The sequence below is a fragment of the Notamacropus eugenii genome, chromosome 2, assembly GCF_028372415.1.
Source record: "Notamacropus eugenii isolate mMacEug1 chromosome 2, mMacEug1.pri_v2, whole genome shotgun sequence".
In the NCBI taxonomy this organism is placed as follows: Eukaryota; Metazoa; Chordata; class Mammalia; order Diprotodontia; family Macropodidae; genus Notamacropus; species Notamacropus eugenii.
The window spans coordinates 413625391-413647319 of record NC_092873.1 but is presented as its reverse complement, the minus strand read 5'-3'; the positions used below and the strand labels follow the sequence as shown (position 1 = coordinate 413647319).

General features: G+C 35.4%; 1 protein-coding gene across 6 annotated transcripts in view; it reads left to right on the top strand.

The window, feature by feature from the left end:
* Positions 1 to 21929, top strand: part of DISP1 (dispatched RND transporter family member 1) — a 265708-nt gene that overhangs the window by 218788 nt on the left and 24991 nt on the right. For all 6 annotated transcript variants that reach the window (XM_072647748.1, XM_072647749.1, XM_072647746.1 and 3 more), the window contains one exon: positions 15259 to 15288. In XM_072647748.1, the coding sequence (XP_072503849.1) occupies positions 15259 to 15288 (30 nt within the window). The remainder of the gene's footprint in view (positions 1 to 15258; positions 15289 to 21929) is intronic.

The following is a 21929-nucleotide window of genomic DNA, read 5'->3' as shown; positions in this document are numbered from 1 at the left end:
TACCAAAGGTCACAAAGTTAGTGGCAAAGCCTTACGGTCAACTACTGACTCACTTCTCCATGATGCAGATGAAACTTTAAAAAATGTTCATGCGGTAATTAGGCTTCAGTGTATGTAACTGATTTCTTAGAGATATTTGGATTTATGAATTAAGAGCATGAAGAATGTTGAGGATTTACCTGACATATAGTGTGAATACCTAGTACACATATTTTATCCTGTTATATGTTGAGGACTGGTAGTCCAAAGACATATAATCTACAATTAGGGGCTGTTCATTTTTATTATTTTCTGTTAACTTGCTTCGTTTTAAGCTTGATCTGGTTTCTTTTGGCTCCAATTCTATGCCCCCAAATTTTAATATTACCTTTTTTATACTCAAGTTTCATGGGCACTTTAAAAAAAACACTATTGTTCCTGAAGAACCTGACAGCACTAAGAGTTTTCTTCATTAGACCTTTCAAAAGGCAGTTTGTATTCGCTTGTTATTTTAGATTATGAAAAGGCTGAACATGGAAATGAAAATTAAGTCAATTCCATTATGCTTTTCTGTTCTTAAGAGCATAACTAAAGAATTTTTCCTAGGCATAGTTTTTCCTACTGACTAGTATAATAAAGACATCAGAACAGCTGCAAGGTATTGGTTACACTGCTGGAATTCATTTTGATACACACGGATTTTTTTTTAATGCATTTTTCCCAGCCTTTCAAAATGTGATAGCAGGTGTGACTTTTAACCTTCTAAAGCAGAAAACTTAATCATCAGCATCTCTTAATATAACACTAAATATATTTTGCAGGGAGAGGGGCACCAAAATGTGTGAAAGACTTGTTTGTTTTACAAAGATTTGGAAACTATTTTTATAAGACAGGGTTTTAATAAAAACGAACTTTTATGGCAAAAAAGCAGAATGTGGTTATATATACACGTTATGTTACAACTAATAAGTCAATACCAGCTAATATAGAGAGGAAGGAAAAAAGCCCTACATTAATGAATTTTGGTTTCACATATACATATATTCTTAAAACTAATAATTTCTAAGTCCTTACCTTAATTAGAACTATTAAAAGGTAAAATTTTTGATAACCATGTATCCCTGGTATGATAGGTAAAATATACTTTCACACACTTTAACTTACTAATGACTAGACTCAAAGCATAGCCTCTTATTTAAATAGTGTTATGATTTATAAACAAGCATAGTTCATGAATTTGCAAAATTTTCTGATATATTTTAGATATCCTAATGTATACAATCAGATATATACACATTTCTAAATATCTTTTCATAATGGAAATACAGAATAATCCTCAATTATGGCCACTTGACATTTTTTGTGTAATTTTAAAAAATATTTTATTATTTTGATTGTATTTATTTAACTTTTAACATTCATTTCCACAAAATTTTGGGTTCCAAATTTTCTCCCCATTTCTCCCCTCCCCCCACCCCAAAACACCAACGTTCTAATTGCCACTATCACCAATCTGCCCTCTCTTCTAACATCCCTCCCTTCCCTTGTCCCCATCTTCTCTTTTGTCCTGTAGGGTCAGATAACTTTCTGTATCCCATTACCCGTATTTCTTATTTCCTAGTAGCAAGAACAGTACTCAACAGTTGTTCCTAAAACTTTGAGTTCCAACTTCTCTTCATCCTTCCTCCCCACCCATTCCCTTCGGGAAGGCAAGCAATTCAATATAGGCCATATCTGTGTAGTTTTGTAAATGACTTCCATGATAGTCGTGTTGTGTAAGACTAACTATATTTCCCTCCATCCTATCCTGCCCCCCATTGCTTCTGTTCTCTCTTTTGATCCTGTCCCTCCCCAAGAGTGTTGACTTCAAATTGCTCCCTCCTCCCATTGCCCTCCCTTCCATCATCCTCCCCACCCTGCTTATCCCCTTCTCCCCCACTTTCCTGTATTGTAAGATAGGTTTTCATACCAAAATGAGTGTGCATTTTATTCCTTCCTTTAGTGGAATGTGATGAGGAGAGTAAACTTCATGTTTTTCTCTCACCTCCCCTTTTTTTCCCTCCACTAAAAAGTCTTTTGCCTGCCTCTTTTATGAGAGATAATTTGCCCCATTCCATTTCTCCCTTTCTGCTCCCAATATATTTCTCTCTCAGCGCTTAATTTCATTTTTTTAAGATATGATCCCATCCTATTCCATTCACTCTGTGCTCTCTGTCTCTGTGTGTGTTTGCGTGTGTGTGTGCATGTGTGTGTGTGTGTGTGTATGTGTATGTGTGATCCCACCAACTACCCAGATACTGAAAAGTTTCAAGAGTTACAAATATTGTCTTTCCATGTAGGAATATAAACAGTTCAATCTTATTAAAGTCCCTTATGACTTCTCTTTGCTGTTCATGTTTTCATGCTTCTCTTCATTCTTGTGTTTGAAAGTCAAATTTTCTTTTCAGCTCTGGTCTTTTCATCAAGAATGCTTGAAAGTCCTCTATTTCATTGAAAGACCATTTTTTCCCCTGAAGTATTATACTCAATTTTGCTGGGTAGGTGATTCTTGGTTTTAGTCCTAGTTCCTTTGACTTCTGGAATATCATATTCCATGCCCTTCAGTCCCTTAATGTAGAAGCTGCTAGATCTTGTGTTATCCTGATTGTATTTCCACAACACTTGAATTGTTTCTTTCTAGCTGCTTGCAATATTTTCTCCTTGGCCAGGGAACTCTGGATTTTGGCCACAATGTTTCTAGGAGTTTCTCTTTTTTTGGATCTCTTTCAGGCAGTGATCAGTGGATTCCTTGAATACTTATTTTGCCCTCTGGTTCTAGAATCTCAGGGCAATTTTCCTTGATAGTTTCATGAAAGATAATGTCTAGGCTCTTTTTTTGATCATGGCTTTCAGGTAGTCCCATGATTTTTAAATTGTTTCTCCTGGATCTATTTTCCAGGTCAGTTGTTTTTCCAATGAGATATTTCATATGATCTTCCATTTTTTCATTCTTTTGGTTTTGTTTTGTGATTTCTTGGTTTCTCATAAAATCGTTAGCTTCCATCTGTTCCATTCTAATTTTGAAAGAACTGTTTTCTTCAGTGAGCTTTTGAACCTCCTTTTCCATTTGACTAATTCTGCTTTTGAAAGCATTCTTCTCCTCATTGGCTTTTTGAACCTCTTTTGCCAATTGAGTTAGCCTATTTTTCAAGGTGTTATTTCCTTCAGCATTTTTTAGGTCTCCTTTAGCAAGGTGTTGACCTGCTTTTCATGCTTTTCTTGCATCTCTCTCCTTTCTCTTCCCAGTTTTTCCTCCACCTCTCTAACTTGATTTTCAAAATCCTTTTTGAGCTCTTCCATGGCCTGAGCCCATTGAATATTTATTTTGGATGTTTGGGATACAGAAGCCTTGACTTCTATGTCTTTCCCTGATGGTAAACATTGTTCTTCCTCCTCTGAAAGGATGGGAGGAGATATCTGTTCACCAAGAAAGTAGCCTTCTATGGTCTTATTTTTTTTCCCTTTTCTGGGCATTTTCCCAGCCAGTTACTTGACTTCTGAGTTTCCTTTCCACACCCACCTCACCTCTAGATCTGCCCATCTAGTGCTTGGGGGCTGAGATTCAAATGCTGTTCCCTAGCCTCAGGGCTTTCCGTGGGGGCGGGCTGCTACTCAGTGTGAGATTAAGTTCAGGTGCTCAATGGGGGCAGGGCTGCTACACGGGGCTTGGTTCCCTCAGGGGGTTTATGCTGAGACCTTTAACAATGGATTAGAGCTCCTGCCTGCTTTCGGAGCCCCTGTCTGCTCCTGCCTCTGCTACTGCCTCCTGAGGGGGCCTGAGTTAGGGGGACACCCCACTCCCCTCTTGGCCAGCCAAAAAGACCCTCTCACTGACCTTTGGTGCCTGTGGGTGGAGGGACCTGCGCCACTGGAGATTCTGTCCCTGAAGCCTGCTGGGATCTGCTCCTCTCGGTGCCTCGCGGCCAAGGCAGGGCTGGGTTCTGCTTTGGGTGGGTACGAGATGGACCTTTTGGGTCAGTTTTTCAGGTCTCTCTGGAACAGAAATCTCCTCCACTCCATTGTTCTGTGGCTTCTGCTGCTCCAGAATTTGTTGGGAGTTCTTCTTTACAGGTATTTTATGGGCTTTGGGTTTGGAGCTAGCATATGTGTATCTTTCTATTCCGCCATCTTGGCTCCTCCCCCTTGTGTAATTTTTAAGGTAAGAATTGGCAACTGCTGTATGCTTATTTTTTTTTGCTGAGTAAAAAAACCTGTTTCTGTACAATGACCCTGTGAAGTAGATAATGCAAGATATATAATCCTCATTTTATAGATGAGGAAACCAAGGCCAAGGGAATTGAATGACTTATCCAAGGTCACAGAAACAGGCTAGAGAGCAGGGATTTGAACATAGGCCCTCTGAATTCAAATTTAGTATTCTCCCACTCTACCCTTTGCTTCATTCTACTTTGGGTACTTTTCAGAAAGTAACCAGATGTGCCTCCAACCATGTGGAAAAATTGCAAGGTGTTGTTGTGTAGGCTTGTTCTAGTGCCTTGTGCAATTTTGAATCACTGAATCCCTGCCATCACTTAGGCCCCTTGGCAGTTTCTTTAAAACAGAGGTGAATGATCACATGAACTTTATCCCCAGAACACTTCCTCGCAGGAGTGTTCGTATTACCTGTAGTACTCAGGCTACACTTCATTCAGATACATTACATCAGTTAACATGGAAGCAAAGAGTAAAGTGAAGCATTTAGGATGCACTGGTGATAATCTTGGGATCAGAAGATCAGAGATATGAGATCTGAGGTCAGTAGATAAGTCATTTAACTTTTCAAAATCTAGATTCGCTTATCTGTTAAATGTCAGGGTTGGACTAGCTGACATCTGAGATCCCTCCTAGTTCTAACTCTAATTCTCTGACATTTGGAATTATAGTATGAAGAAATTTCAGGATTAAAAATTCATTGGATCATAGCCTTTGAGCTGGAAGATACTTGAGAGGGGCTTTCTAGTTCAATTTCCTCTTTTTACAGATGAGGAAAGCAACTAGTAGGGGTTTAAGTGATTTGCTCCAGGTCACCTATCCAGTGTCTGAGGAAGGATTTGAATTTCACCTGCTTACTAGCTATACGATACTGGGTAGGTCATTTAACTGCTGTCTGCCTCAGTTTCCTCAGCTGTAAAAGGGGGATAGTGATAAGCATCTACCTCCCAGGATTGTGTTATGAAGACCAGATCAAATAATATTTGTAAAGAACCTTACAATCCCTAGTGCACTATATAAGTATTAACTATTATTATTAATTTCCTCAGTCCCCATTTAAATTGGTCTTTCCACTGCCTCCAAATACACCAAATTTGTTTCTGCCTCTGTGGCTTTCCTTTCCCTTGATTCCTTCTGTCTACTACAGCCTTAAAAGCCCAAACCTAATATATGAAGCCCTTCTAGACTATAACTTTCTTCATGGGTCTCTCCATTCTCCCAGATTCCTATTGTGTACAACTAATTATTTAATTTCATTTATTATGTTCTTATTATTTTACGTACAGAGGTCTTGTTTACCTAGCTCAGTTTCAGAGTGCCTATCACAGTTTTAGGCATACAGTGGACAGTCAGTATTTGAGTTGAATTGACAAAAAATGGGTTGAATTATATATAGTTTTAGTAATATGTATTGTGTGTGTGTGTGTGTGTGTGATCTTTATTCTTTAAAACTGGTGATCCATTTGTGGTAGTTACTTGATTCAAATACTTGACTACCCTCTTCTCCAGCTATTCTGTATAAATGGAAATTTACTGTGCTTATAAAATATATATACACTATTGCTCTTTTTCATAGATGATGTTGCTGATAGTATTTCAATAAATCAACATTTATTAAGCACTGGATATGTGCAAGACACTGCACTAGACATATGTGGGAGCTGGAGGCAGGTGATTACAAAGATGGAGGACATACCATTTCCATCAAAGAACTTCTAATCTAGTGAGGGAAAATAACTGTCACAATGCAGAATATACTTTAGAAGTTTGATTGAAAAAACAAAACTAAACAAAACATGTTTGTAGTTTCTTATTCATCTAACACTGTTACTGTTTTATTTTTCCTTTTAAGTGCTAGTAGGGTTAAAATACTTACTCCACCATGCTGAGTGGTTTCATCAATGCAAAAAATCTTTTGGGAAAGGTCATTTCAGCTAACGCAGACACACCGGATGCTTAGCATCAACCTTCTCTCTTACTTAACTATAGCAAATTCATAAATGCCATTTTCTGGATTTTGGAGGCCAGATACTTTGACTTATAGAGTTAAATTTTCAAACATACTCCAAACTCCCCCCATTCAAGGGTTGACTGTGGCTCTTTTCCATTTTCACAGTTAGTGCCAGATCATCCAAATGACCAGTACTCCTGAATGCTTATCTTTTACACATACAGGAAATGTCCTGTACAAGTGGTTGTGTTTATTGTTATCCTTCAAGTCACTTGACACAGACCATAAACATTTAGCTGTGATGCATGAAAGATGGATTAGAAGCTCGGCTTAGCTTGTCTGCAGTTTATCTGTTTCATCTTCACAGCTGAATCCAAGTATGCCAGTGATGATTCATGGCAATAGTTAATGATGAAGAATGACTTTGTTTTTGTTGGAAGCCATTAAAAGAATTCACAGCAAATGTGTGGCTCTCTTAACTCTGAGTTCACCCTTTTCTAAAGAAGTGTACCAACGTAGATTTAATACATGTAAATTAACTTTAAAGCTTTTTGTTTTTAAGGAGTGCTTAACTATTTGATTTCATTATGTTGCACCTAATCAGATTTTTAATGTGTCTAAAACTGGCCTCCTGAACATTTTCTGCATATGTTTTGATTGCTTCTTTTTGTTTACTTCACAGAAAAGTTGCAAGTCCAAATTCCCTTACAAGCATTTCAGAGGGTCAGAAATATTACTGGCCAGTCATTTGTGGTATCTTAAAAACTTTTGAATTGTGGTTTCTAGTTAGTTTCTCATTACTTAATGCTTATTATCTTATTATAAGAAAGAACTTTCTTGACTATTTGGACATAATCAACTTTCTGTAATTTGTCACAGTATCCTTGAATTTTGAACTTGGAATAGAGGTACAGCATAGTGCCTGGTACATAGTAGACATTTAATAAATGTTTATTGATTGATTGAAGTAATACTGATACTTCAGGTACTAAAAAAGTGGTGTTTTCTAAGCAGAATTAGTAAAAACATGATAAAGAAGTTTTGTGGTCATTATAACAACTTTATCTCCTACCTTCACTATGACCTTGAACCCCCCTTCCTACTCCTTCATAAAAAGCATCATCATTTTGATGGCATTATTCATGCCAGTTTTTCCTGACATTGACAAGCTAGATAAAGTATCAACAGGAAAAGGAAAACAGAATGGTGAATAGGACTACAGAAATGCTTAGGATGATCCTATGAAGAAACTAGGTATGTTTAGCCTAGAGAAGATATGGCTTAAGCAAGAAGGACATTGCAGATACCTTCAAGTATCTGAAGAGTTGTTTTGGATTAGACTTGTTTGGATTGGCCCCAGAGGACAGAGCTAGGAACTACAGAGCCAGGAATTAAACTTCCCACCAATTAGATTTGTTCAGAAATGGAAGGGGCTACCTCTGAATTCCCTTTAGTGGAAGTCTTCAAGCAGATGCTGGGTGACCACTTTGGCTGTCAAGGGAATTCTTGGCCAAATAATAGTGGTACCAGATGACTTCTGTGGTCTTTTTAACCTATTACATTCTGTGATTCATCATTTTTTCTCATTGCTTTCCCACTTTGATACATCTCTGTAGTTCTTTCTAATTTTTCTCTCATCCTTTTTCTTTTCTCTGCGATCTGGTTACTTTCCTCTGGTTTTCTACTCATGCAACTCTACCTCCATTTTACTGTGCCTTTATCTTCTCCCTTTCTCATCTTCATCATAGCCTCATTTATGTGTTTCACTGGAGGATAATGACTAAGTACTTAGAGTAGTTGGCAGAATATCACAGCGACCTGCGAATACTGACAGATTTTTTTCTCCCATGTTTAGCTGCATCGTTTTACTTCTGTTTAGTGCAGTCTAGCTTTTTATACCCAGTCTTTTCATCAATCTAAAAATCTGATATTATCTTGAAAAGGCATGCTGAAGATTTGTCATTATGTTTTTAAAAAAAGGAAACCTTGGAGATGTAAGGGAAAAAAAAGAACTGGATAGAATCCTATACAAAGGACCTTCTATATGAGCCTCCTTCACAGGCTTGCTGTTCAGCTCCTCTGGTATTTTTCTGGCTGCAAAAAGCCGCAGTGGTAGGATTAAAGACAGAAACCTTTATATACCTTCGTGATCATGTTTTACCTCTAGTTATGCTGTAGGTTTTTCAGAACATCTGTTTGGATAGCAACTTCAGAGGCTTATTATGTTTTCCCAGGAGGCATCTCTGTGGTTACCCCAATTATCTGTTTTTCAGAATAAACTTTTGCTTTGATTAACATAAAATGAACTTGTTACTAAAGGCAGAAAGAATGCAATGACTTTTATTACATTTATGATTGTAACATTCTCTAAGGGGTAGACTTGGGGGAAGGTATGGGAGGGGGAAGAAAGAACATTTATATCTTGTGCTAACCCAAATTATACATGGTAGAATTTTATTTCTTTGGAATAACTTCTTTTGCCAGAAACTTGGCACCATGAAAAGGCCTGTATCAAGTGTTTATGGTTTTTCTTTTTTCTTAATTAATTTTTTTTCAATCAACAAAAGTTTGTCTTTTCTCCCTTCTACCTTTTTCTTCTCTTCACTGAAAAGAAAATGCCCCTATTATAAATATGTGTAGTCAGACAAAACAAATGCCCCCATATACCATGTCCAAAACATAATATTTCTCACTCTGCATTCTGAATCTATCACCTCTCTATCTGGAGGTGAGTAGTATATTTTATTGTGAGTCCTATGGAATTGTAGTTGGTCATTGCATTGAGCAGAGTTCTAAACTTTTTCAAAGTTCTTTGTCTTTACAATGATGTTGATATTGTAGAAATGATGTTCCTGGTTCTGTTCACTTCACTTTGTTTATTCCATACAAATCTTCCAGGTTTCTCTGAAATGGTCCACTTCATTCATCCTTATAGCACAATAATTTTTCATCACAGTTATTTACTATTACTTATTCAGTTACTTCTAAATTGATGGACACTCTTAGTTTCCATTTCTTTGCCACAACAAAAATTTGCCATAAATAGTATTGTGCTTATTGATCTTTTTACTTTTTCTTTGCTCTCTTTGGGGTATTTACTTGATATTGGTATTGCTGGGTTAAAGTTTGATAAATTTTTCCAGGTTAAAAAATTTTTGGTCATAGTTTCAATTCCTTTCCAAAATGACTAGATGAATTTATAGCTCCACAACAGTGCAATAATATGCCTGTTTTCCCACAACCTCTCCAGCATTTGCCTTTTTCCTTTTTTGATCAATTTTGGTACTTAGATGAATGTGAGGTAGAACATTAAAGTTTTTAAAATGTGTATTTCTCTAATTGTTAGTGATTTAGAGCATTCATAATGTCTATTGAATATTCATGTGTTCCTCTGAAAAGTGCCTGTTTATAGCCTACAACTATGTAGCAATTGGGGAGTGTCTCTTATTCTTATAAATTTGAATCAGTTCTATAAACATATTTGAAAGGAGACATTTATTAGAGAAATTTGCTGCATTTCCTTATTTATCTGCTTCTAGTTTTAGCTTATTGATTTTGTTTATGCAAAAGCTTTATAATTTTATGTAATCAAAATTTTACCTCCCATGACCCTCTCTGTCTTTTGTTTATGAACTCTTCCTCTATCCATAGATCTGGCAGGTAATTATTCCCTTGCTCTCTAATTTATTTATGATGTCACCCTTTATGACTGAGTCATGTACCCATTGGGAACATATTGGTATACAATCTGAGGTCTTAGTATTTACCTAGTTTTTGCCAGACTTCTTTCTAATTTTCCTGGAAGTTTTTTTTTTTTAATCATATATTGAGTTCTTACTCCAGTAGCTGGAGCCTTTAGATATATCAAATACTAGGTTAGGTAGTTTTCCACTTTTTGAGGAAAAATAGGAAATACTTTCCAGGACATGAACTTTTTGGTAGAGGATATAGATTTAAGATTCTCCGCAGATCATTTCTGGAGTTTATATTTAAATGTGCTCTGGCTAATGTACATGAACAATTACTAAATTAGCGTCCTCTCTTGTGCCAGTGTTGATACTTCCACGCTCAATTGGTTTATTTTGCTGATGGTTTTTGTCTTCTGGGCTATTAGGAAAGTCAAAAGGGCAACTTGCCAAAATGCAGATGGTCTTCATAGCATCAAAGTCTGTTAGGGCTAAAAGAGCCAGTAGAAATGTTCTAGCCCAGTTCCCTCATTTATCAAAAAAAAAAGTTTTATTTATACCTTTCATTTTCACATCACGTTCATTTCCAAATATGCTTGTCCTCTCCACTATCTAGCTTAGTCTTCTCTTTTAACAAAGATTTTTAAATAACACAAAATCAATGTACACATTGACCATGTCTAACAAGCATATGTAGCATCCTGTGCCCATCATCTCCTACCTTTCCAGGAAAAAAAAGGAAGTTCATTTCCAGATCTGTTCTCATGACTGAGCTTGGACATTATAATTAAAGAACTTTCAGTTGCATTTTCTTATTCTCTCCACTTGCATTATCGTGATTATTGTATATATTTATTTCCTGGTTCTGCTTATTTTACAATGCCTATTTCATAGAAATCTTTCTCATACTTCTCTGAACTCTTTGTATTTGTCATTTTGTGTGGTACAATAATTCATTACATTTATGTGCCACAGTTTGTCTAGCTATTCTCCAATAAGTGAACACCCATCTTGCTGCCATTACTATATTTTATATTTTGCTGTTGTGGGTATTTTGATATATTTGGGACATTTCCCCCCCTTATTTTACAGAGGAGCAAGCTGAGATCCAAAGAAATCAGTAACTTATCCAGTTACATTGATACTTAGCAATGGAACCCTCAACCTGCAGGTCTATTTAACTTCCTTGTATTAGAAGCCAGTTGTTATGGGTCTCTGAATCGTCTTTTGCTGTTATAACATTTTCTTACTGGATAGAGTTAAAATGCAAAATTTAAAACATACCTATCAGCATTCACTTTGCTCATACAGGATAGGGAAGAATGATTAAAGAGGAAGGTTTAAAACCCTCTGACACAAGGTAGAACTTAGATAGGAATCTGAATGTTAGAAGGAAATTATGGTACTTTGAAATACAGGTGGTGGAGGATGCTAACTTTTTTTTTTTAAGAGTAGAATAACCTGGTTGAAACTGCCAGGTCAGGAAAAGAAGGAATAGAAATGTGAAATGGTGATAATCCTAAGATATTAGATAGAATTTGGAAGAACCATAGAGATTATCTTGTCCAACCCCCTCATTTTGTAGATGATGACGATAACAACTTGTATTTACATAGCATTTTACATGAATATATATATATATATATATGTCTTCCTTTTATAGTAATGAAAATGGACTGCAAAGTCTTTAAGGTTAATAACGTCTTATAAGATTGTTAGTGCTAGAGTAGTATTATTTTGTAAATAAGAAAATGAGGCCTGTAGAGGTAAAGTGACTTGCTCATGGACAGAGTAAGCCACCTATATATAGAAATGGTATGTTCATCTTTATTTTCCTTGGTGCAATTTCTTCTTCATTAAGTACTTTGGGTGATAGGATAATTGTAAGGTGGCTTCACTGTCCTTAACAGTGAATATCACGTTATTAAAAAATCATTTGACACTCTTTTCCCTTTTCTGCCTATTTGTTATTCTTACATTTTCACCATTAAATGTCTTCAGGATAACTTGACTTAGTTGGATCTGTTGCCAAATTTTCCATAAGTATCTTTTCCTCTTTACTATGTCCTACTATTTATGAATTATTACTACCTAATCTTACTTTTCCTTAAGACATTTTTATATTCAAAACTGATGTTGCTGTTGGTCTTCTTTCTTTCTGGCAAGTAGGTAAGTGCTCTCTCAGGATGACAGTTCTTAGAGTTTTTTGTTCTCATCATTATACAAGTGATTTATATCAGTTAAATGAGTTATGAAATTCATTGTCCTTCCCTCCATGTTTCCCCCCCTTTTTTGGTGTGTATACCTTCAGTAACTTGTTTAAATAAATCAAATGAGAGAAAACTAATATACACAAATGATTAAAATGAAAACACTAAAATAAAGCTGATTGCTGAGTAACTGTAATGCCCAGTCTTGGCCCCAGAGAAAAGATGAGGAAAAACACCTTTCTCTTTTTGTAGTGAGGTAAAGGACTACAGGTTAGAGTGTTGTGTTCACTGTCAGCTGCAAACTCTCAGACCTATGAGACTCCTCCCTGAGATCCAGAGAATCATTTCTGAGTCTGAAGTTTCTTTTCAGTGGAATAAAGGCCATTTTCTTGGTTGATTTTGTTTAACTACTTCTCTTTTGAGAAATGACTATGTTACAGAAACAAAAGACATTAATCAAATTTATTATTAAAAAACAGTTTGTGAAAGTACTTTTACTGGTATAGAGTCTTCTTATCATTTTTATTTTCTTCTGGCTTTGCATTAATTTAATTCTTTGCCCTAAGAAGTCAGCAGACTGACTGTACACAGACAGCTGATTCAGGAGTGACTCCCACATCAGGAATGTTGTTGTGAGGATCAAATAATATAATAATGGTAAAGCACTCTACACAGTATCTGGCACATACAAAGTGCTCCATAAAAGTTAGCTATTATATTTATCATCACCATCATTATTGTTGTCATTAATCTCATGACTTTTTTTCCTGTCTATTAAAAATGTAATTAGGTTCATTGTTTGTGACAGTATTTGTTACTCGTCATTGTGAATATATATGTATATGTATAAATACATATATATATGCATATGTATATGAATATGGTATGCTGCATTTAGACCTAAGTCTACCAGAACCATTTTTGGTTAATTTAACATCATACTATATCCAAGCTTTCAGTGCCCTCCAAATAACTCTGTGCTACTAGACAATTTTAAGTAACTTTTATAGGAATCTTGAACAAGAAAAAGATCATAATATGTAAAAATACAGTTTGGGTTTACATTCCTAATTTATTGAGTAACCAAGTCACCATCCCATTTCTCCCTACTCCACTCTATTTGAAGACCTGTAAGGTTTTTCCCTGAGATCTAGACTGAGAATCTTTCAGACTGAGAAGTATCTTTTCTGTATCAGAAGTTTCCTTTCATTGGTAAAGAGAGCACTTCTCTTGGGTGGTTCCTAACACCTGTCACTTCGGGGTTGAGGAAAACAGTAATCTTATCTAGACATTTAGTTAAATTTGATTATTGCTTTCAATTCATTTTCCTAAGAAAGGCCTTAGCCTTTGTTCTACTCATTTTCCTAAAGGAAAAAGTCTGGAGAAGAATATTATTTCCTAATGTTTCCAGTTTTATTAAAAAGGTTTTTTAATATACTTCCCCATCAGGTTTGGTGCTTTCTGATTCTTTTATTGAAATTAATACGTGGGTATGAGGCTTCTGTGTAGTTCATAAGTCATTGACCTCTCTCATTTCTCACATATTTTCCAACATGTTTTTTCACCATTCTTACATATGAACTACCTTTCAATCAATCAATAAGAATTCTTTTTTTTTAACACCTGTATTATACCAGACGCTGTTCTAGACCTTAAGGATACAAGAATGGAAAAAAAAAAAGAAAGTAGCCCTTCTCTCAAGGAACTTATATTCTACATTTGCATTGAAATTACCACGTTTCAAAGTATACACTAATCTAATATAGAGAAAGAAAGGATATGAGAAAACACTTCCCTTGAATTTTTGTAGAGGAAGGAGACTAATGAATGTAAAACACCTCATAGAATATTAGATTTCTAATATATTAATTAGTTTTGCTGAACTTCCTCCCCCCACCCCTTTTAAAATTCTTTATTAGAAGGGATGGTTTTCTCTGAGGAGAATGAGATAGGGATTCCCTGGGAAATGAAGATGGTATGAAAATAAAAGATATCAATAAAATTTATTTGTTATGGAGAATTTTGAGTTCCCCTTTTTTTGCCTCTTAATCCTCTGCAACACAATATAAACTAAAATTATTTTTATGGTGGTCTTGTTTTATCATGAATATTGCCATGCAAGATAACTTGTGTTCCATGAAATGGTCTTTGGACTCTTGATAAAAAAAACAAGGCTGCCTACTCCTTTATTTGCCTCTCCAAGGAGAACTAGTGAGTCATATTCCCATTTAGCAGCAACTTCCTTTTGTCTTTTGCTTTCATTAATAGTAAAATAAATTAATATAGTATGATAAAATTGATTTCTTTTAGTAATGTGTCTTCCAGCAGGTAAGTTAAGGTTTATCTGGTCCCAAACTATGTCAGTCTTAACATCTTTGACCCCATTTTCCACCATTTTTCTGTTTATTTCTTCAACAAGCCTTTTTAAGTGTCTACTGTACACCAGCAAAGTGCTAGGAATAGAAAGAAACAGTTTCTTCTTTTGAGGAACTAACATTCCAGTAAGAATGAGCTTACACTCATTCACCAGAGTGCCATTGTCACTGAGAAAGTGGAAGTTTGCTACAAATGACTGAGGGCCTTTTGGTATTTTTCCTTGTTTTATGGATTACTGTGGTCAAATAATTTGTTACCAAGTGGTCAGCCTAATGATGTTGATGGTCTCCACCTTGGAAAGAAGACAGTCTGTTGCTGGGACCATAACTGAAATCTTTCCAGTTTTGTAAAACCTATCAGAGCCTGTACTCTGCTTGCATAGCCTCCAAGAACACAGATTTACTTCCACATTATAATAAGGAACTTATATACTTATGGAGGGGAGAGGATAGAGGGGAAGTGGGGAGATAGAGAAAGAGAGACTGAGATTGTCCAGGCCTGCAGTTTCATCAATGTTAGGAACTCTAGAGGGTAGAAATTCCTCTCACTGGTACAGTTCTTCTGTAACTAAGGGTTTTGAAGAGTTATTTGAAAGCACTAAGAAATTAAATAGCTTGCCCATGCCTAAGTAATTTGTGTTAGAGACGAGACTTAAATCTAGGTTTTTCTAGGGCAGGACTGGCCCTCTCCTCATTGCCCCATAGCATTGTCTTTCTATATACATATGTAATTTTGTATAACTTGTAATATGGTACTTTCTTTATAATTAATAATGTGACTTTTTTTCCTTTCCTTTCTTTTTCAGACCATCCAGACCTCTCAAGTTACCAAAAAGGTAAAAACAAGTATCTTTCTATCCTCAAGGAAAATATAAGATGATTTTTTTTTGCATAATTTTGTTCCTAAGGCTACAGCAATAGTCTTGAATCTCTGAAGGAACAGCCCTTTATATTCTGGCAAAATTAGCATTTGCATTAGCTATAATCATCTTGATAATGCTAGAATACTAAACTAGAATTAATAACTAGCACTTGTATAGCACTCTAAGGTTTCCAAAGGTTTAATATACTGTATTTCATTTTATCCCCCTAGCCCTGTGAGATAATTGCTATAATTATCTCCATTTTATAGATGAGGAAACTGAGGCAAACAGAGGTTGTGACTTGCCCAATGTCATATAACTAATAAGTGTCTGAGTCCAGATTTGAACTCTAATCTTCCTGATTCCAAACCCAACACTATTCAGTGCACCACCTAGTTGCCTTAGTTCTTTTTTATTTGTAATAAATAAGATTTCTGCTTCTAATTGGACCTAGAGGAATATTTTTCTGCCAGTTTTTCTGACCTTGGATCAAATTTATGACAGTGGCATATTCAAATGGTGGTCTTTCTGTACTTGTATTTAATATTTTGAGATAAATGGGGAGAATCTCAGTTCAATTCAACAAACATTTTTAAAGTCTGTACTCTGGGCAAAGCCTTATTCCTTTGTATGATTGGTGTTCCCTAAAAAAGTCTTCAAATAGAAGCTTTGGCCAATGAATGTAGAAATCTGAAAAGAAGCTTAGAGTTCATCTATTTCAACCTTTGACTTTTTCAGATGAGCAAACTGATCCTTACAGAGGTGAAAGCACATTGGTAAAAAGTTGCCAAGTTAGGATTCAGACCTTTGTCCTCTTGATTTCAAATTCAGTGCCTTTTCCATTGCACCAAGTTGGATTTTCTCTTTTCTTCATCATGAAAACAAAAGAAAATAAAACCTTGAAGTTTCTGATCCAAGTCTAAACCAACCAGAATGCCCCCACCCTGAGTAGGTTTTGTTATAAAACCATTATATTTACCCAGCTATAAATGGCTTTTTGAAATTCTTATTAGCTAAGGGACCCTAAATGCTGATAGCAATGAAACCTGCTGAATGAAATTATCATCTCTTTGAAGCAATATTACTGGAAAAGTCACCATTTTCAACTTCTTGCCCTCTTTTGTGGTAAAAATAAGAAAAAAGAAAAGAGCAGGAGATTATAGAAGTAAATATGTTACATTATTGAGAAAATGGATTTCTGTTTTTCATGAAACTATCCAGTCTCTTAAATAAATAAGAGTTTTACCTTTGGAAAAGATTTATAAAGTTTTTATTTTTGGTTTTCCCAAATGGAGTATAATGTTCAGAGTATTTTGAGAAAAAAGTCCCAGTCTGTTCTTATTACCTCTGGCACACAAACATCCTTTCCCTGTTTATTGCAGTAGTAACACAAGAAAGACTCTATAGTCCTTTTATCTCCTGAGAAACTTCTTAAGTTGTGGACAGTACCTTCTTTATTTTGGGTCCAGGAACAGATGATAAAGCACTTTCTGAATGTCTCTTTAGGTTATTAACAACACTCCTTGTTTTGTGCATAGCTTTATAGCAAGCATAGATTATTAAACACAAGTGTCTAGGGAGGAGAGATCAGGTATTCTATTGGATTTATACTGAACCTCAAAGTTTTGTAGAAGCTCTTGATTTGTAGGCAGTTTCAGTAAGTGCAGAAACTGTGCACTTATCATTCCATATGGTTTACCAAGTCCCCTCGCTTTCTTTTTAAGGTTTAATAATAACTTGAGCATGAAACATTCAGCTGAACTTGAAAGAAGTGGAGAAAGAGGAAAGACTGAAAGAAAGAAGAAATAATAGAAAGGATATGGATAATACTAAAAAGGACAGCCTATGCGTTTATAGACTGCTAATGATCATTCCAAGGATAATGGCTCATGGTGCATGTTTCACCTTTACAGCTTATTCATTTCCAGAACAGACTCACATCTGTTTATCTTCTCTCCTCTTCATAGCCCATTAAGGCACAGAAGGCATTATTTCACCTATATGACACGTGGTATGATATTGACACATGGAGGAGATACTTTGTTTGGGATGAGGATATCAGGCAGTATTTTGCTCTACCAAATTAAAATCTTTGATCATCCTTGACCATCAATAAACTAATACATTTGATAGGATCTTGTGTTTTCTACATCTGTCCATTAGTATATGATGGTTAAATAATGGTTTCTTGTTGAAAATCTCTGGAGAAAGGTTGCCTTTCTCCTTCTAAATACCCTTATCAAGGATGTCTTTCTTGTGTGTAGATTATTCTCTTTAAAATTTTCTGTACATAGAGTAAGCATATGGGTTGGTTGTTATTAATGTTCTGTCAGTTACCTTTTTTAGGATATTGGTAGAATTTGCCCATACCTTTGTTTAAGAATCCCCCAAAGGACAATATAGAAGAGCATAGTGGACATGAGCAGTCTGCAAACTAATTACAAATCGGGGATTACTTCTGAGAAACAGTATAAATTTTGTCATCAAAGGAATGTATAATTGAAAAAGAAGTTAAACTTGTGTCACATGAGCAGGGAATGTACAATGCATAGATTGTGTGTGCTATCAGCATCCTTGTAATGTCAGAAGAATGCAAGGATGACTTCTAGCATATTGGGTGTACCCTCCCCTTCCCTTGTAGCAAACAAAGAGGAAGACATGGAGAAAAGTCATCACTGGAGAGAATACCCACATTGATGAGATGCTAAACCCATTGCAGTTTTAGAGTATTAACAGATGGTTGATGTGAGATACAGAGAGGCTAAATTGTCTGCCCAAGGTCACACAGTTAGTTGTGGCTTTCGGTGGCACCATAGTTAATGTTAGACCTGGAGGTGTAAGTCTTTACTGACAATGACCTGGAACAATTAATTCACTTGAACTCTTTAAGCTTCCTTATTTGTAATATGGAGGTAATAATAGCATCCAAGGTTGTTGTGAGAATCAAATGAAATAATATTTATAAAGAAATAATGTTATAAATTATCATTTATAATATGTATTTATTTATATATACTATTATTATTTATATTATATATAAATATACATATATTATTTATATGTTTATGAAATTTACAAATAATTTTAAAAATATTTATAAATAAAATAAATGAAATAATATCTATAAGGTGCAAAACTTAAAGTGCTATATAAAAGCTATCTTTTAAAATTATCATTATTTTTGTGATCATTACGACTAGACTTAGGTCCACCAATTTTTATCCTAATTCTCTTGATGATAAACCTTAAAAGTGATTCTGTAGATATTCAATGAAAAACACTGAGGCATAAGAAGGTGATATGGCATATCTATTGGAATTGAGATGGTCTGAAGAAGAGCTTGAAAAATAACTCAGATCCTGGTTTCTTGTTTTAGGTTTTAACCACTGGTGAACACCTCTACTTTGTCAAAGAAGCCACTTATTAAGTAATAGAATTGAGTCTCTTTAAATGGATTTGGATGAAAAGATAGTAATTACTTGACAGCATACCGAAAAGCCTGTTATGAGTCCAAAGGAAAAGGAAATTTTTTGAATGTTCAGCTATTTCAAACCAACAGTAAACATTCTAGACATATGAACATTAATCAGTCAATGAGTATTTATTAAGTTCTTCTATGTGCCAAGGGAGTGTGCCAGGCTCTGGTCATTATTGAGCTTACATTCAAATATATTTAGCAGGAGAAAGCTCTCAATTTGGGAAGAGTGGAAAGTTTAGAATTTCAGAAACATGGAGGCAGCCAAAGAATGATAATATATCTCATTTGAAAATTGGTTGTTTGAATTGAATTGTGTTGTGCTGTTGTGTTGAATTGAAAACTGCTCTTAATGTGATATAGATAATCCATTTTAAATAGGCTCCCCATAGATTCAGCATGGTATAAAATTAATTTAATTATTAATTATTAACTTATTAATTGAGCCAGTTGTCTATCTTTAACTGTTCTCATTGATCCATTTCCAGTGCAAACAGGGGTAACTATAGGTTAATTTGAGTATGTTAACAATAAGACTTTGCATTATATTAATAAGATTTTCCATAGTTGTAAAAACTATCAAAAATGGAATAGAATCATATAATTTTATAACTGCAAGAGATCTTAGTGATTATCTAGTCCAACCTCCATATTTGTATAAATGATGACACTAATAAAACCTCGGAAGGGCAAAATGACTTGTCTACCATCACACAGTGAGTTAGTGGTAATACCAAGACTGATGCCTAGATCTTGTGCCTTATAAGCCAGTCTTCTTTCTACTACACCATTACTAAATAGGAATTGAGACAAAGATGTGTTTTATCTTAGATCACCAATTCACTTGCTATGCTGATTCTGTGCTGGATTTATTTCTTAATTTCAATGTTATCAGACTTTAAAAAAAAATGAGAGGAATGAATTCACTTTTGGAGCTTTGAGGTATAGAGTGATTAAATTTGCACATAGTAGGAGTTCTATGAAGATTTGTTCAGTGAACGAACAATCTATTATTAGTTACTAGTGCCCTGAGGCTTAAATTTGCTCATAGTAAGCACTCTATGGAAGTTTGTTCAGTGAGTGACCAAGCCATTATATAATTAGCTGGTAGTGCCCCGAGGCTTACAGCCTAGGTGAATAGTATACATGGCAGTCACCAGGACATTAGTTAAACAGGAGAGAGGGACAGACATAAATTCAGAATGGGACAAGGGGAGGGAGAGACAAAGAGACAGAGACAGAGACGGAGAGGAAGAGGGAGGGAGGGGGAGAAGGAGGGAGAGAGAGAGAGAGAAGAGAAGAAGGAAGAGAAGAGGAGGAGGAAGGAAGGAAAGGGGAAAGAAGAAAAAAGGAAGGAAATTAGAAAAAGAAAAGGGAGGTATAAAATGATAATATGGCCAAGGGACTAGTCTTGAGAATTCCATTGATTCTGTGGTTTACTTTTCAAAGAACAAAAGAATATTGTTCAAGTTTCTCATTATAACACTGGAAACCTGGGGAAAGGAACAATTTTCTCGAGAGAGATCATAACAGAGGATTTATAGGTTATTTTAATTTCCTTAACTTTGCTAGTTTTCCTACTTTATTAGATAGTTAGTTGCCTTGATATTATACTCTTATCCAGACCTTTTAAGTACATGAAGTACTTGTAGAGTTATTTTATCTTCAGGATATTGTAAAGGCAGCAGTAGGAAAAGAAATATATTCAGGAATTTTACAATGTTTGGGGGAAGGAGCAAATTCCCTGGGTATGACCTAAGAAATGAATGAAATTGGCTATTAGGGTTAGTGTTCATCATAATAATGAATTGTCTAAGGTTGCTGATCCCATTCCTGAAGTGTAGCAGTTTCTCTACACAAGGTTAGCCCCTGAAACATCAGCTGGATAAGGAAGTTAGATTGTCATTTAGCAAGGTTAAAAGAGTTCAAGAGAAATGTACTGAAATCAGTAACAGTATAAAGTTTCCATCTGCACTCAGCACACATCTATGGCATAGACCTGGGCTGTTCAATCAAAACCAAATGTTTTCAAAGGGAAGAAAAGCAATTCTCCAGTGAGGTTCTCTTAAAGTGCTGTGCTGAGGTGTGCATATGCCTTGCAGAAAACAGAACAAAACAAAGTGATTATTTAGGCTAACTGAACCATCATAGGATGGCTGAGCAGTTTGTGACCCTCAATTAAAAATAGATAGGTGGCTCCTGCTTTGGTAAAAAGGGCAAAAAATTGATCCAGCCTAAAGAAAATGGATCCATTAATAAAGTACAATCTATAATTGTGTAAATCTAAGGCACTTTTTAGTTCTAGGGTGAGATTTTCAAAATGTCAAATGAATGCATCCAATTGTGATGATTGTATGTGTATGTGTGTATGTATTCCAGTGAATTATATTGAAAGTAGTTAGCCCCAAGCTTTATTTCTTTCATTTTCTCTTTAAAAAAAAAAACCCAGCAAACAAAATCCTTGGCATCCCTGAAGAGGGAGAGTCTCAGAATGTGAAAGCCAAGTGTATCTATTCACACCAATGACCTTCTGCTTCAGAACAAGGAACTTTGACCTTCGTTTGCATTTGGTGGAGGAGGAAGTCAGATATGGAGAATTTCTGTGTTACATTTGAATGATCACAATCAGAAAATTTTGATTTATGTGCTTTCTTAAAAGTATTTGAGAAATTGTTTTCTGTATTTTATTTACCAGATTAGACAGGGCAGTTTTTTGAGAGAGAGAGAGAGACAGAGAGACAGAGAGAGACAGAGACTCTGAGTGAGTGGTTAGTTAGTTCCAGGGCTTGCTTTCTAGTGAATTATATTGGAGATAGTAAATCACAAACTTTGTTTCTTTCATTGTCTTTTTAAAATAAACCCCCCACCCAAATCTTTGACATCAGAGAATTGAAGGAGAAGATTTTATGTGGATAAGGAACTATCAGTGAGTTCAAAAGAATTTTTTTAATATTTTTATTTTCAGTATTATAATATCTAATAGGTGTAAGAGGCAGCAATGTAATTAATGGGAAAGGGTCTTACTGGTCTCAAACAGCCAGAATGTTTCTGTTCTAACCCTGGCACTGCTATAAACTTAAGCTCTGGGTCTGGCAAGTCATTTAACTTCTCTGTAACTTCCTCTTTAAAATTAGGAAAG